This window comes from Solanum lycopersicum, chromosome 1 (genome assembly GCF_036512215.1).
Source record: "Solanum lycopersicum chromosome 1, SLM_r2.1".
Taxonomy (NCBI): domain Eukaryota; kingdom Viridiplantae; phylum Streptophyta; class Magnoliopsida; order Solanales; family Solanaceae; genus Solanum; species Solanum lycopersicum.
This window is the reverse complement of record NC_090800.1, coordinates 25250818-25266725: the sequence shown is the minus strand read 5'-3', so window position 1 is coordinate 25266725 and position 15908 is coordinate 25250818. Positions and strand designations below refer to the sequence as shown.

The window sequence follows — 15908 nt, the reverse complement described above, 5'->3', positions numbered from 1 at the left end:
CTAACAAACTTGTTGTTAGTAGAGATGTCAATTTTGATGAAAAAACAACATGGAATTCGGAGGATAAAAAGATAAAGAATATTGCTATCATATCTTCAGATCAAGAAGAGGACGAGAAAGATGAAAATGTCTCTCAAGGGGGAGAAATCCCAGATTTAGATAATGAAGAACCGCTTGAGTGACATTTATCAAAGATGTAATTTTGCTGGTGTTGAGCCCGAAAATTATGAAGAAGCAATAAAGCATGAATTTTGGAAGAAAGCCATGGAAGAAGAAATTGTAATGATCAAAAAAAATAATACTTAGAAGCTTGTGGCTAGTCCTAGAGAAAGAGAAGTTGTAAGTCTAAAATGGATTTACAAAATCAAACTCAATCAGGAAGGAGATATTTAAAATTACAAAGCAAGGGTTGTTGCTAGAGGCTTCACGCAAAAACCATGTATTGATTTTTATGAAACTTTCTCTCCAGTTGCTCGTCTTGAGACAATTAGAACTGTAATTGTTGCTACTGCACAAAAGAAATGGAAGATATTTCAACTGGATGTTAAATCAGCATTTCTGAATGGAAAACTTGATGAGGATATTTATGTTGAGCAACCTCAAGGATTTTTTGTTCAAGCGGGAGAAGAAAAGATGTATATGCTAAAAAAAAGCTCTTTACGGGCTGTAGCAAGCTCCAAGAGCCTGGTACAATAAAACTGATACATACTTTCTGAAAAATAATTTTCAGAGAATTAAAAGTGAAGTCATTTTGTATGTGAAGAAAGAACATGGCAGCATTATCACTGTTTGTCTCTATGTGGATGATTTGCTCTTTACAGGAAATGATGTAAAAATGATGCAAAATGTCAATCAAGATATGATACAAGCTTATGAAATGAGTGATCTTGGATTGCTAAATTATTTCTTGGGCATCGGAGTTTCTTAAGAAAATGAAGAAATTTTTATTTCTCAAAAGAAGTATACTAAAAGTATTCTTCAAAAATTCAAAATGATGGATTGCAAGTCTGTGACTATACCATTAGCAGCAAATGAGATGTTTAGAAAAGATGATGGAGAAAAGAAAGTTAATAGCTCACTTTTTAGGAGTTTGATTGGAAGTTTGCGATATCTTACTTCAACAATGCCAGATATTATGTTTGCTGCTAGTTTATTATCCAGATTCATGCAAGAACCAAGCCAAGTGCATTTTGGAGATGCAAAGCGTGTTCTAGGCTACTTGCAAGGAACAATGGATTATGGAATAATATACAAATTTTGTGAAATTTGAACTTGATTGGTTATTCTGATAGTGATTGGGCTGGAAGTATAGATGACATGAAGAGTACTTCTGATTATGTTTTCTTATTTGGATCAAGAATTTATTCTTGGTTATCAAAAAAGCAAAGTGTTGTTGCTCAATCCACTGCCAAAACAGAATATGTTTCAGCATCGAAGGCTACTTCTCAAGCTATTTGGCTTAGGAGAATATTTGAAGACATTGGTGAAAAACAAAAAAAGGGACTATTCTGTATTGTGATAACAAATAAGCAATTGCAATTGCCAAGAATCCAGTCAGCCATGAAAGATCAAAGCATATTTCCATCAAGTATCATTTTATCCGAGAAGCACAAGAGAAAGACGGTATTCAGTTGCATTGTTGTCAGACAGGAAAACAACTTGCTGACATCTTCACCAAAGCAATTTCTAGAGAAAATTTTTTCTATCTTCGAGAACGCATTGGAGTTATCAAGCAAATGCATTGAGGGGGAGTGTTGGAATTAATGCATCTATGTTTAGTCTTCCAAAATTGTCTCTTAGTTTTTCAAGAAGTCTTTTTAGAATTTTGTAGTACATATATCTAGTAAATTGTGATACATGTATTTAGTTATTTGTGCAAGACTTTTTGTTTGCTATTTTGAGTAGTATAAATAGTGATTAGTTGATGATTCTAATCATCTCAACTAACCTTAAGTAGCCTATAATAAGCTTGAATATTTTCTAAGGATATTATTTTCCTTCCATATTTCCTACATGAGGATGGTTCCTTTTCTCTCCAGTTATCCTTTCCTCTGTATCTTCCTGTTGAGCTCCTTTTCATTATTACAGTTACTGGTTTAACAGTGAACAAGTTCGTACTTAGGTACAAGTGGTGGAAAAACAACATGGTTGGTAAGATAGATTCATCAAAATTTGTGTGCATTAGATACGTAAAGAAGTGTTGAATTGTTCCATACCGGTGGGTGGTAAGTAATTTGTTTTGTTTCAAGTTTTATTGTTTATTATGATATCCGAATCAAACACTCTCCATTTTGGGAATTTGACATGATTTTTCACATTTCTGTTTTTAAGTATCGCAATGCAAAAATATGAACCTTCTTCTTTCCCCTCCTCCATTTCATCATTTTATCGTGGTAATTTGCAAATTCTAACTGTTATATACTACAGCTAATAGGAGTAACAGTGTTCATTGCAGATCTAGCTCTTCATAACCACTTTAGTACAACTCGTGATGCATGAAATATGAAGCTTCTCTTACTGTTTTCCATCTTTTTTTCACAATCTCTTTGGTTTAACATTTACCCTTCTGCTTGTACAACAGAACAACACAAAAAGTTTTTCCCTTTTATTCATCATATAATATAAGCTGTAAAATGGCAGACAGCACAACAGGTAAAAATTGAAAAGGAAACAAATAATTAAAATGGTACTTCTAATACTGTATTTCAAGTAGTTGTTAGCATGATATGTAATTGGAACACGTTCTTGCTAATGGTAAAAACAACTGAGTTGAATCTGGGATTGTTCTTATTTAACCAAAGGGGCCCTTTCTTCGAGACACTTACTATATAGATAGTTACAAGGCCATAGAATTGTGTGGAGAGAGAACTTTTATGGTATTTCTCTTTTTGTCTAGAGAAGATGAAACAGTAATAGATACGACATAAGCTTCTTCCTCAATAATGGTGTCCTAATTTTTTTTTTTGGTGGCGGAGACTTCACCACAATGGTAAATTTTGGGGGAGCAACTTCTGTTGAGAACCTCATTATAGGAGCCTTAGCCATGTGTTTTGTTAGAGCTTTTTGTCCAAGAACTAGAAAGACATATATAGATGGCTTAACTTGAAGGTGAGAAAGAGGAGAAATAAATAAGCAGAGAAGAGAAATCCCAAGTGTGGTGTATTTATAAAAAAATACATCTCCTAGTATAGTGTTACTTGGTCGACGGAGTTATCTGGTGCTTGTTGTTGTCTTGCTTGCTGATGGAGCTGACATGTATCATGTGAAATTAATTGGATGACGTTGTTGCTTAGATTCCTATCATCAACTTGTACCTAGCCGCGGGCCACCCTTCCTTTGTGTATAGATGTCTACTTCAGTATGAAATAGACAAAGGTAATGAAGGCCTATTAATTAGTTGTCATACCTACCCCTTTTGAATGTCTTGATTCAAAAAATCGTTTCGAAAAGATTTTTCTCATGCCCCTCCAAATTTGGTAAATTTCTCATTGCATAAAGAAATTGTTATACCTCCTTATAGGGATCGTTTTACCTCCTTTAAAGAGTGCACCCAATGCAAATTTGAATTAATTTGTGTTCGGTCTTCCAATTGCCCATGCTCTTTACTTCCACCCCTTCAAAGGTAATTTCATTTTATTCTAGAGGCCAAGAGCTAATCTTATACCAACTCGTATTAAAATAAGTGTCACTTTAGAAATTTATGACAAAAGTTTTTTTCTTTCTCTACCAAGGGAGGAATTGTGCTAAATCTTGTATATACCTATTGAAAAATTCACTATATATGTATGAATGTTTAGTTCTAAATTTAGTTTTTTATTATAGTATTAAACATTTAAATTATGAAACCGCTTGAATGCAAATGAATTAAGACCAATGTAACATGATTGAGATGCATTGGCGTAGTGGCGGAGCCACATAAACTTGAGGGATGTCGATCTGTACTCCTTCGATAAAATAATACATTATGTAGTAACATAAAAAAAATCATTTTTAATGTATATATCACCTATTAACATTTCTTGACTTGTATACAATTTGACTTTTTTATATTTCGATATTGCTTAGTTGTAATTTTGACTCTGTCACCCATAATTGGCATATTCTTGGATTTGTACTATAGAACAATATTTGATTCTTCTGCCATATTCACTTTCTGTGGACCACTATATAATATTGGTGTACAAGTGGGGAAGAATGAGTTTGTTGAAAGAATGCATCAAAATATGTGCACTTAATAGTTGATACGTAAAGAAAGTATTGAATTGTGCCATATTGGTTGGGTGGGAAGAAATTTGTTTTGTTTTATACGATCCTCACGTTTTTCACTAATTTTTATCGTTAAGTTAGATTTAAGATTTATGGTATTATTATGATATTTGAATCAAAACACTTTATTTCTATTTAATGTTAAATTGTATCACTTTAATTGATCAATGTAGGTGGCGTTGAATTGTCCTACATGGATGAGTAGGAGCCCGGAGGAAATTTTTCTTCTTCTATGATTTTGAAGAATTCACATCTCCGAGTGTGGGTGGTATTAAATTGTCCAACATGGATGAGTATGAGGAAATTTATCTTCTTATATGATTTGAAGAATCCATATTTCATAAGTTATAAGCGAATTTTATTAACCGAATTTTATTAGGCTCAAGATCTATTTCTTCAGCGAGAAAGATTGCACTCATGTAGTGTACTGGCCAAATTTTAAGTGTGCTGACCAATATGAGTTATGTTAAATAGATATGTACTTATTTTTTTTTTAACAAAAGGTCTTGAGTTCAAGTTTCTTTGTGTATGTAGTTGCATTTCTCAAGAAGTATTTCTTCGATATTGAACTTTCTAATATTAATTAAAATTTAATCAGACTTCAATATACATAACAGACACGAGATCAGAAAAAAAATGAAAGAAACATGTACTAATTGTGGAACTTTCTGTTCTTGGAAAAGTATTATATATGAAAAATTATTAAGTACTCTCTTTGTAACTAATTATTTGACCACTTATTTTTTAGTTAATTCTAATTTTATTCATTTTAATATATCATGAAAGAACAAAATAGTTTTTACTTATTATACTCTCAGTTAATTATTTAGAAAAATATTGAAGTTTTTCAAAATTTTAAACTTTTAATTTATTAATTTTATAATTAATATGGATAAAGTAGTGAGTTAATATATTAATTTTTTTAAATAGGTATATATCAATTCAAAAATAAATAAATAATTAGAGAAGGAGGGATTATAAATTTATAAAAGATCTTTGGCTCTTACATTCCCAGAGAGTCGGTGCCGTGCGCAGACCCTGTTTAGGCTGGGACCTGGTTCATTATCTATACAGCTTCGTGAAATATTTATGTATTTTATTTTTTAAAAATTGGTTTACGGAAGAATATTAGTTTTAATATCTAATTACCACTAACTTGTAATATCTCAAATAGAATATTTAAGATAATAGAATTTAAAAATATCTTACTATATTATATAAAAATTATATTCATCGTTAATTTATAGTTATAAAATTTTAAAAAATTTCTTATTCCTTTTTATATTTTGAGTTAGTCAAATCAGCAAAGGACGCCAGTTATCATGCAAGGACTATGGTCTACTTGTTTGGTCTAAATTGTTCGGTAGCTAGAGTTTTACAGTTACTAGTAAAGTAAAAACTAATTATTTTATGTAACTTTGAGTTATTTAAGTTTTTAGATGTTTATGTACTTAGTTGTTTACATTTCTATTCTATATAAGATAATTTTTAAAAATCTTATTACATATACATATATTATTTATATGCAAATTTCTGAATAACGAAACAAACTTTATATTAATTTATATATTATCAACTTAATTTCTAATTAACGACCAAATATGATATTATTTTTATAAAATTTTATATCGATATAACTTTGTCTCCAAACTTGGTGCCAAACAGGAGAAGGCAGCAGTACAACCAGAACCATTAATTGTCAAGTGGACTACAATTTGAACACTTTAGGATCAGAATTCTTATTACGTGGAGGATACAATTACTATCAGTTGTCTGTAGTTCATTTGGCCATCACATGTTAATAGAATCCACGTTTTACTTTTATTTAACTTCCCTTTCTCATTCATTTTAACCTTTTTTTTGCCTCCCAACTCTTTTATGCCTTTTCTATTTGTTATTAATATTTAACATAATTTTATTTATATACTGCATTAAAATTAGAATAATTTAAATTTAAAATTATGTAGAATTTTATTTGAAAAGATATGCAATTTATCAAGAATTTTTCATATTCAAAATTTAAACTCGAGATTTCAAATTAAGTAAGAAATAATATCATCCTCTACTGTTAAAAGAAGTGAAGATGAGTTAGTTAGTGGCAGCAACTAACTATTAGAAAGTTAGTTAGAAGTTGAAGTTAGTTGGTAGTTAGTTAGGCCTATTATTGTAATTTCAAGTTAGTAGGTTGTTACATCGATTAATGTGTAGAGTTAGTTAGTTAGTTTGTATTTTTTTGTTTGCATTATCTGATTGCTATATAAGCAATACAGATCACGTGTAGAGAATTAATTCAACAATTTTACTCTTTCATTTTTCTTCCTCTTTTTTGGTAAAAGCTTCAAGCCTCATCAATAGAGTAAGGCTTGGAAGCTACTGTTTTTGTTCATGGTATCAGAGCAGTGTAATCTGTATCATTAGAGGAGTTTAAATCTCTGTCAATTTGTGATAATCTGTAGCTTAAGATCTACAGATATGGTAGGAGTGAAGATCGATCAGAATGATCCATTATTCATTGGAAATTCTGATAGTTCTAGTGCTGTGTTAGTTCCAATCAAGTTGGTTGGATCTGAGAACTATGGAATCTGGAGTAGAGCAATGAGAATTGCATTATTGGGGAAGAGGAAGTATGGTTTCGTAACTGGCACTTGCACAAAAGATATGTACAAAGATGAATTGCATAAGCAATGGGAAACTTGCAATGCTATTGTGCTGTCTTGGCTGATGAACACAGTCAGTGAAAAGCTACTTAGTGGCATTGTGTATGCCACAAATTCTTTCTCAATATGGAATGATCTAAAGGAAAGATTCGACAAGGTGAATAGAGTAAGGATCTATCAATTACATAGAGATATCACCACTCTCTCACAAGGTACAGATTCTGTATCTCATTACTTCTCAAAGTTGAAAACACTATGGAATGAGTATGATGCTATAGTTCCAAATCCATGTAATTCATGTTCTCAGTCGAAGGAGTATAATAATCATTTGGAACAGATGAGATTGATTCAATTCTTAAGTGGCCTAAATGAATCATATGATCAGGCTAGGAGATAAATACTACTCAAAGGAACTACACCTTCTATGAATCAAGCTTATGCTATGATTATAGAAGATGAGATTCAGCACTCAAGTTATATGGATAATGTAGTTGAGAAACCAAGTTCTATGGTAATGAGTGTTAACAGGAATCAAGGAACTGGAAAGGAACATTACAATGGAAACAAATGTGATTACTGCCATTTCTCAGGTCACACAAAGGATAATTGCTACAAGTTGATTGGTTATCCAAGTGACTGGAAACAAAGGAAGAAACCAGGTTTTGGAAATGGGAATGGAAACACAAGAAATGGTACAGGCACAAGTCAATTCAATGGATATGGGGGACAAAGTTCAGGAAATAATGGTGGATATGGAAAAGGATTTCAAGCTGCAAACAACATCTCTAATGATCACTGTGATCATCCTAATGCTATGTCAAATAATCAGGTGGAAAACAATAACATGCAGAAGGTGCCAAAGGGACAAACATTCACTGAGAAGGAGTATAACCAAATTATGGAAATGCTGAACAAAGATGTACAAGAAACAAAACAAGTTAATATGGCAGGTATTACAACTTGTTTAATAACAAATCCTGCTATACAGGATTGGATTGTTGATTCAGGTGCAACTCATCATATCATTGCAAATAAGCAGCTACTAACTAGGAGACATGAATTAACAAAGTCACAAATGAATCAAGTTCATCTTCCAACAGGTGACAAGGTTACAGTCAGTCATATTGGTGAAACACCTATATTTGAAAATGAAGTTGCCAGAAGTGTTTTACATGTGCCAGATTTCAAGTTCAGTCTATTGTCAGTGTCAAAGATTACAAGAGAACTAAATTGTTTTGTATTTTTTTACCCTGACTTTTGTGTGTTTCAGGACCTCTGCAGTGGCAGGGTGAAGGGGATTGGTAGAGAAGAAGGAGGGTTATACAGTTTTAAGGTTGTTTTTTCATCTAAACAAAGGGAAGAAATAAAGTGTGCTCAAGAAATAGTAGCTGCAGGAGCTGTAATACAAGACACAAAACTATGGCACAGAAGGTTAGGACATCCATCTCAACAGATATTAAGACTTCTCAAGATAGATACAAGCAGTAAAAGTGATGAAATATCAACACATTGTCCTGTTTGCCCTTTAGCTAAGCAAACTAGACTTGCTTTCCCTGTTAGTACTACTAGAGCATCCATGATGTTTGATGTTGTTCATATGGATCTATGGGGACCTTATAAGACTCCTACTCTAGATAGAAAGCATTACTTCTTGACTATAGTAGATGACTATAGTAGATTTGTATGGGTTCATTTGTTGCAGTTAAAATCAGAAACCATTGTAGCCATCAAAATTTTTCTTTCAATGATCAAAACTCAGTTCAATTCTCATGTCAAAGTTGTGAGATCAGATAATGGCACAGAGTTCCTTAATTTCACAGTGTAGAGATTTGTTCAATCATCTGGGAATATTACATCAGAGTAGTTGCCCTCACACACCACAACAAAATGGTGTGGTTGAAAGAAAGCACAGACACATCCTTAATATTGCAAGAGCAATCAGATTCCAAGCTCATCTACCTATCAGATTTTGGGGTTATTGCATTAAGGCTGCAGTTTATTTGATGAATAGGTTACAATCATCAGTCAATTCCAACAAGAGTGCCTATGAGTTACTTTATTGTAAACAACCTAGTTTATCTCATCTAAAGGTTATAGGTTGTCTTTGTAATGCTACAAAAGTGCCTAAAGGAGATAAATTTTCAGCCAGAGCTAGTGCAGCTATTCTCTTGGGGTACTCAGAATTACAGAAAGGATATGTGTTGTTGGATATTCACTCTACTAAAGTGCATGTGAATAGAGATGTGATATTTCATGAAGAAACATTTCCTTTTGCTAAAGTGAGGCCTCAACTTGATCCATTAGTTGAAGTACATGGTTCACCCTTAGAGAAAGCAGAAAATCAAACTATTGAAGTTGAGATTGATAATAGTGAACCTGCAGACACTGGTATAGTTCATGAAGACAGTCAGAGTAATGAGGCTGAGAATTCTTCAGAAGATCAGATGTTTAGACCAAGTACAACAGAGGAAGTTGCAGAAAATACTCATGTTGTACCATCACATGTTGACTCTTATGTTCGAAGATCTTCAAGAAGCATCAAGGAGCCAATGTGGATGAAAGATTATGCTATTACTAAAGGCCATAGTAGCACTAAACATCATATGGCTAGCTATCTGAATTATGAGAAGCTAAAACCTGAGTGTAGAAGTTTTCTGAGTAAACTTTCAGAGTATATAGAACCTAAGAATTTCAATCAAGCTTCACAAGATGAAAGGTGGATACATGCTATGAAGCAGGAAATCAAAGCTCTTGAAGATAATAATACATGGCAAGTAGTTGAACTACTAGAAGGTATGCATGCAGTTGGTTCCAAGTGGATATATAAAGTTAAGTATAAGGCAAATGGTGATATAGAAAGGTTTAAAGCAAGACTTGTAGCAAAGGGATACAGTCAACAAGAAGGGTTGGATTATCATGATACTTTTTCTCCAGTAGCCAAGATGGTAACAGTTAGATGTGTCATTGCATTGGCAGTATCAAAGGGCTGGACATTGTACCAGATGGATGTCTACAATGCTTTCCTACAGGGTGATTTAGATGAAGAAATCTATATGAAGATGCCTGAAGGTTTTGCAAAGCCAGGTGTAAACAAAGTCTGCAAGTTGTTAAAGTCTTTATATGGACTTAAACAAGCCTCGAGACAGTGGAACCTGAAGCTTACAAAGGTGTTACAAGCTACAGGTTTTAGTTAGAGTGCTCATGACTACTCACTGTTCACACTAAAGAAGGAGAAAGATATTGTCATTGTCCTAGTCTATGTAGATGATCTATTGATCACAGGAAATAACACACAACTGATTGCTGAGGTTAAGGTATGTCTACACAAACAGTTCAAGCTGAAGGATCTAGGTGAACTTAAATTTTTTCTAGGCATTGAAGTATTAAGATCTTCTGGAGGAGTTATTTTGAATCAAAGGAAGTATATATTGGAACTTATTGCTGAAGCTGGATTAACAGGTGCTAAACCTGCAGTTACACCAATGGAGTCTAATTTGAGATTAACCTCTGTAGAACATGATCAAGCAAATGGCTATGTTAATGATGATGTGCTGCATGACATTACTTCATATCAAAGGTTGGTTGGTAAATTGTTATATGCTACTATCACCAGGCTAGACATAAGTTATGCAGTGCAAACCTTAAGCCAATTCATGCAATCTCCCAAGAAATCACATATGGAAGCAGCTACTAGAGTGATTAGATATTTGAAAGGTTCAGTTGGTCAAGGTATATGGTTACACTCTGAACCTCCCAACATAATTACTTGCTGGTGTGATTCTGATTGGGCAGCCTGTCCTAACACAAGAAGGTCCATCACAGGATATGTGATTAAGTTTGGAGAATCCTTAGTTTCTTGGAAATCAAAGAAACAGCAAACTCTTTCAAGAAGCTCAGCTGAAGCTGAGTATAGAAGTATGGCATCAGCAGTCTCAGAAATTACTTGGCTTCTAGGATTATTCAAGGAATTAGGAGTGAATGTTCAATTACCTATTACAATCTTTAGTGACAGCAAATCAGCTATACAACTAGCAGCTAATCCAGTGTTACACGAAAGGACAAAACACATTGAGATAGATTGTCATTTTATCCGAGATAAGATCAAATCAGGAGAAGTGGACACTGCCTATGTTCACACACATCAACAACTCGCAGACATACTGACAAAAGGGCTGAGCCAAGTTTAACATGTGCATCTTCTAGGCAAGCTTGGAGTGATCAATATTATGCACTCATCAGCTTGAGGGGGTGTGTTAAAAGAAGTGAAGATGAGTTAGTTAGTGGCAGCAACTAACTATTCAAAAGTTAGTTAGAAGTTGAAGTTAGTTGGTAGTTAGTTAGGCCTATTATTGTAATTTCAAGTTAGTAGGTTGCTACATCGATTAATGTGTAGAGTTAGTTAGTTAGTTTGTATTTTTTTGTTTGCATTATCTGATTGCTATATAAGCAATACAGATCACGTGTACAGAATTAATTCAACAATTTTACTCTTTCATTCTTCTTCTTCTTCTTTGGTAAAAGCTTCAAGCCTCATCAATGGAGTAAGGCTTGGAATCTACTGTTTTTGTTCATCTACCCTATCATATATTTGAGGAAAAACCAAAATAGGTGTGTAGAAATATTTAAATTTAATGAAGAAATAGTTCGGTAGAAAAAGAGAGTTAAAAAAAAGGGTTAAAAAGAAAAGAAAATGTAATGAAATGAAAGGGAAATGTGAGTCCCATTAACATGTGGCAGCCAAACAAGACCTTATACAATTGAAAGTAATTGTATCTTGTCCATAATAAATTTTTTCCTTTTATATGATATGTCATAGTATACAATTCCATTCCTTTTTTAAAAAAATTATCATCCGGGTAAACATATATTTATAATTTTTAATATTAAATAACTATAAAAAAATAATTGTCAAATTTAAGTTTCAAACTGTTACATTCTCAAGGATGGTTGAATATTGCATATTTGCTTTACATTTTAATGTTTTTACTACAATAGTTTTATTAAAATAGACTTAATCAACTAGGTAGCTCTTTTAATTAGGTGTTGACTTCCATTTAAATTTTGAATAAATAGTAGTTTAATCACTTTTGGAGTTTGGCATTTCAGCGAATCTTTTTGCTTAATTTTAGCTTTAGAAGTTATTAGTTTTATTATAAATTATATTGTTAAACAGTAAAAAGTGATAAATCATTAATGTTGAATATTCATAAGCTTTCTTTCATTTTATTCATAGTCGTACGCTACTCTTTCACTATCAATTCGGATATATCCGAAACGAACTTGCTCATCTTTGTTCAAGAGTCAGCAACTATAGAAGGAGTATATTTTAATAATTGAGTAAATCTCAAAGCGTATTTTTTCACGCTCATGTTTTCTTGTCAGAGTTTAATAAACTCAAGCGTTTTTGCCTCCCTCGTCTCAAGAAGAAAGAATCTGATGCAATTAAGCAATCGGTAATGGAATTAGTTAATCTAGGAGATAGAACTCGATGAAGAAGATAGTCAAATCAGGTTTATAATTGAGAATTGAGGCTGGAGTGAATGTAGAAAAGAAAGAGAAAATCAAATATTATTTCATGAATGTGTCATCTTAATTTCTTGCAGTTGCTACATTTATAGAATTGAATCTAATAACATAATCTGAAATTATAACTGCTTTAGTTAACAGGTCCAACAAACTCTAAGTTGCCACATCACCTACTATTGTTGTCACCTCAGCTTGTGTACACCTAACTTGTATAAATTCCCCTTGCTGAAGAAAATCCTTGTCGGCAAGGATGAAATGTAGGGAACCGATGCAGCAACTCAGATTCAAAATCTTAAGAAGTTTAAGTGTCATCAATGCAAGATCAATTCACCTAGACTTGTCCCACTGCTCTATTACCCTTCTTCACAAGCCTTCTATCGAGAACTGTTGGAATTAATGCATAAATGCTTGGTCTTCTAAAATTCTCTTAGTTTTTCTAGAAGTCTTTTTAGAATTTCGTAGTACATGTATCTAGTAAATTGTGATACATGTATTTAGTTATTTGTGCAAGACTTTTTGTTTTCTATTTTGAGTAGTATAAATAGTGATGTAGTTGGTGATTGTAATCATCTCAAGTGGCCTTAAGTAACCTATAATAAACTTGAGCATTGTCTAAAGATAATATTTTTTCTTTCATATTTCTTACAAAATGGTATCAGAGCAGGTTTTCGTTTTTAATCTGAGGTTAGGTGAAAAAAAATATCGCATCCAAAACAAATGAAGGTGCTGATTCTTCAGTTGTTCTTACTCCAGTTTTTGATGGAACTGATTTTGAATATTAGGAGATAAGAATGAGAACACATTTGAAAGCTGAAGGTTTGTGGACTATTGTTGCAAATGCCTTTGAAGAGCCAGAAAAAAATTGTGATCTTACAGCAGCAGAGATGAAAAATCTTGAGTCTAAGTATCGTCAAGATGCAAAAGCCTTGAGCAAAATCCAAATGGGAGTCTCAAGAGCATATTTTGCAAAAATGCTACTTGTGAGAGTGCAAAGGAAGCTTGGGATAAAACTGATATGTATGGTGACGAAAAGGTACCACTATAAATCTTCAAACTCTTAGAAGAAAGTTTCAAAATTTAAAGATGATAGAATCTGAAAAAATTGATGAATTTAACAAGAGTCATGAATATTGTTAATGAAATGAGAAATCATAGTGACACAATTTCTGACCAACAAGTTGTGGAAAAGATTCTAATTAGTGTCATAGAAAAGTATGAGTACATCGCGCTATCACTGAGGAGACGAAAGATCTTTCTAAGCTTTCCATTAAAGAGCTAGTTGGATCATTTGTGCACACGAGAAGCGAAGATTTTTTCGTGAAGATCAATCCAAAGAGACGACTTTCCAATCTAAACTAAATGAGAATTCTCAAAATTTCTCAAAAAATCATCAGAAGAAAAATCAAAAGCCAAAAAAGAAGCCGGATCATGATGGTTCTTCCAAGAAGGTTGAAGAAAAAGGTGAGAAAAACTCTAGTCTTTTTTGTAAAGTTTGCAAAAAGACTAATCACAATGCAGAAAAATGTTTGCACAAAGGCAAGCCCCAATGTAACTTTTGTAAAAAGTTTGGCCACGTTGAAAAGGATTGTTGGCACAAGAAACGGGAGCAAGCAAATTTTTGTGATAAACAGGAGGAAGAAAGGGAAGAAAATCTTTTCTTTGCTTCTAAATCTGATGCTTCAACAAAAAGCAATGAATGGTATGTTGATGATGGTAGTAGTAATCACATGACTGGAGATGAAAGGCTTTCCTCTCAATTAATAATTGCATCACTACTAAAGTGAAAATGGGGAATGGATCCTTAGTTGATGCAAAAGGTAAAGGTACTATTTCGATTAACAAGAAAGGATGCGGTAAGCAAATTCATGATGTTCTTTATGTTCCTGACTTGGAAGAAAATTTGCTTAGTATTGCTCAACTCATGGAAAATGGTTATTGTCTTGTGTTTAGAGATAATTATTGCATGATTTATGATAAAATTGAGCCAAATAAAGTCATTGTTGAAGTAAAGATGATAAAAAGAAACTTCCCTTTGCAATTTCATTACAATGCATTAAAAAAATGAAATTTTAGATGATTCATTACTTTGGCACAAAAGATTTTGTCACTTGAATTTTCATGGTTTAAAGATTCTCAAGCAAAAGGGCATGGTGCAAGTCCTTCCTGATACATACTGAGGTGGATACATGTGAAAGTTGTATAATGGGAAAGCAACAGAGGATGTCTTTTCCAAAAGTGGTGTCTTGGAGAGCAAGTGTATTTTTGGAACAAATTCATACCGACATTTGTGGACCAATGAAGACTCCATCTCTTGGAAGTCAAAGGTATTTTCTAATCTTTGTTGATGATTTCTCAAGAATGACTTGGGTTCATTTCTTGAAAGAAAAGTCAGAAGCATTTGCTACATCCAAGAAATTTAAAGCCCTTGTTGAGAAGCAAAAATGTTGCAGCATCAAAACCATTCGCAGTGATCAAGGAGGTGAGTACAGAAGTCGAGAATTTGAAGAATATTGCAAAAATGAAGGCATTCAGAAGCAACTTACAGCAGGGTATACTCCTCAATAAAATGGTGTATCTGAAAGAAAAAATAGAACAATTTTTGAAATGGCCAGAACTATGATGAATGAGAAAGGGCTGCCAAAATATTTTTGGGCAGAAGCAGTACATACGGCAGTTCACATCCTTAACAGGTGTCCAACAAAGGCACTAAAGGACGAGACACCAGTTTAAGCTTAGAGTGGAATTAAACCTTTTGTAAGTCATTTTAAAATTTTTGGGTGCATTTCTTATGCTCATATACATGCTGAGAAAAGAACAAAATTGGATGAAAAAAGTAAAAATTGTGTCTTTCTTGGTTATAGTGATGTTACAAAAGGATATAGGCTTCTCGATGTCAAAACTAACAAACTTGTTGTTAGTAGAGATGTCTTTTTTGATAAAAAAACATGGAATTGGGAGGATAAAAAGATAGAGAATACTGCTATAATATCTTCAAATCAAGAAGAGGATGAGAAAGATAAAGATGTCTCTCAAGGGTGAGAAATCCCAGATTCAAACAATGAAGAACCGCCTCCAAAAGGAACAAAAATGTTGAGTGACATTTATCAAAGATGTAATTTTGCCTGTGTTGAGCTAGAAAATTATGAAGAAGCAATAAAGCATGATGTTTGGAAGAAATTTATGGAAGAAGAAATTCGAATGATCGAAAAAAATAATACTTGGGAGCTTGTGGCTATTCCTAGAGAAAGAGAAGTTGTAAGTCTAAAATGGAGTTACAAAATCAAACTCAATCAAGAAGGAATTATTCAAAAGCACAAAAGCAAGGTTGGTTGCTAGAGTCTTCACGGAAAAACCAGGTATTGATTTTTATGAAACTTTCTCTCCAGTTTCTCGTCTTGAGACAATTAGAATTGTAATAGCTGTTGCTGCACAAAAGAAATGGAAGATATTTCATCTTGA

The 15908-nt window shown here is 33.0% G+C and overlaps 2 protein-coding genes and 1 long non-coding RNA gene across 3 annotated transcripts; all 3 read left to right on the top strand.

Annotated features, from left to right (window-relative positions):
• Window positions 1-994: 994 nt before the first annotated feature.
• LOC138341758 (uncharacterized mitochondrial protein AtMg00810-like) lies at window positions 995-1764 on the top strand. The gene is made up of 2 exons (XM_069293458.1): window positions 995-1137; window positions 1293-1764. Exons 1-2 carry the CDS (start codon window positions 995-997, stop codon window positions 1762-1764), a joined length of 615 nt encoding a protein of 204 aa, XP_069149559.1.
• Window positions 1765-1982: 218 nt separating this feature from the next.
• LOC104646068 (uncharacterized) lies at window positions 1983-4782 on the top strand. The gene is made up of 2 exons (XR_740225.4): window positions 1983-2225; window positions 4440-4782. It is a non-coding gene; the product is annotated as an uncharacterized lncRNA (long non-coding RNA).
• Window positions 4783-6738: 1956 nt separating this feature from the next.
• On the top strand, window positions 6739-7320 carry LOC104645927 (uncharacterized). The gene has a single exon (XM_010318758.1). It carries the CDS (start codon window positions 6739-6741, stop codon window positions 7318-7320), a length of 582 nt encoding a protein of 193 aa, XP_010317060.1.
• The last annotated feature ends 8588 nt before the right edge of the window (window positions 7321-15908 follow it).

What these genes read in the sequence shown, in the direction of transcription:
- LOC104645927 (XM_010318758.1), top strand. Translation starts at nt 6,739, where the DNA reads ATGGTAGGAGTGAAGATCGATCAGAATGATCCATTATTCATTGGAAAT.
- LOC138341758 (XM_069293458.1), top strand. Translation starts at nt 995, where the DNA reads ATGGATTGCAAGTCTGTGACTATACCATTAGCAGCAAATGAGATGTTT. An exon ending in TCAACAATGCCAGATATTAT is followed by an intron (nt 1,138 to 1,292) that starts GTTTGCTGCTAG and finishes TTATTCTGATAG; the next exon opens with TGATTGGGCTGGAAGTATAG.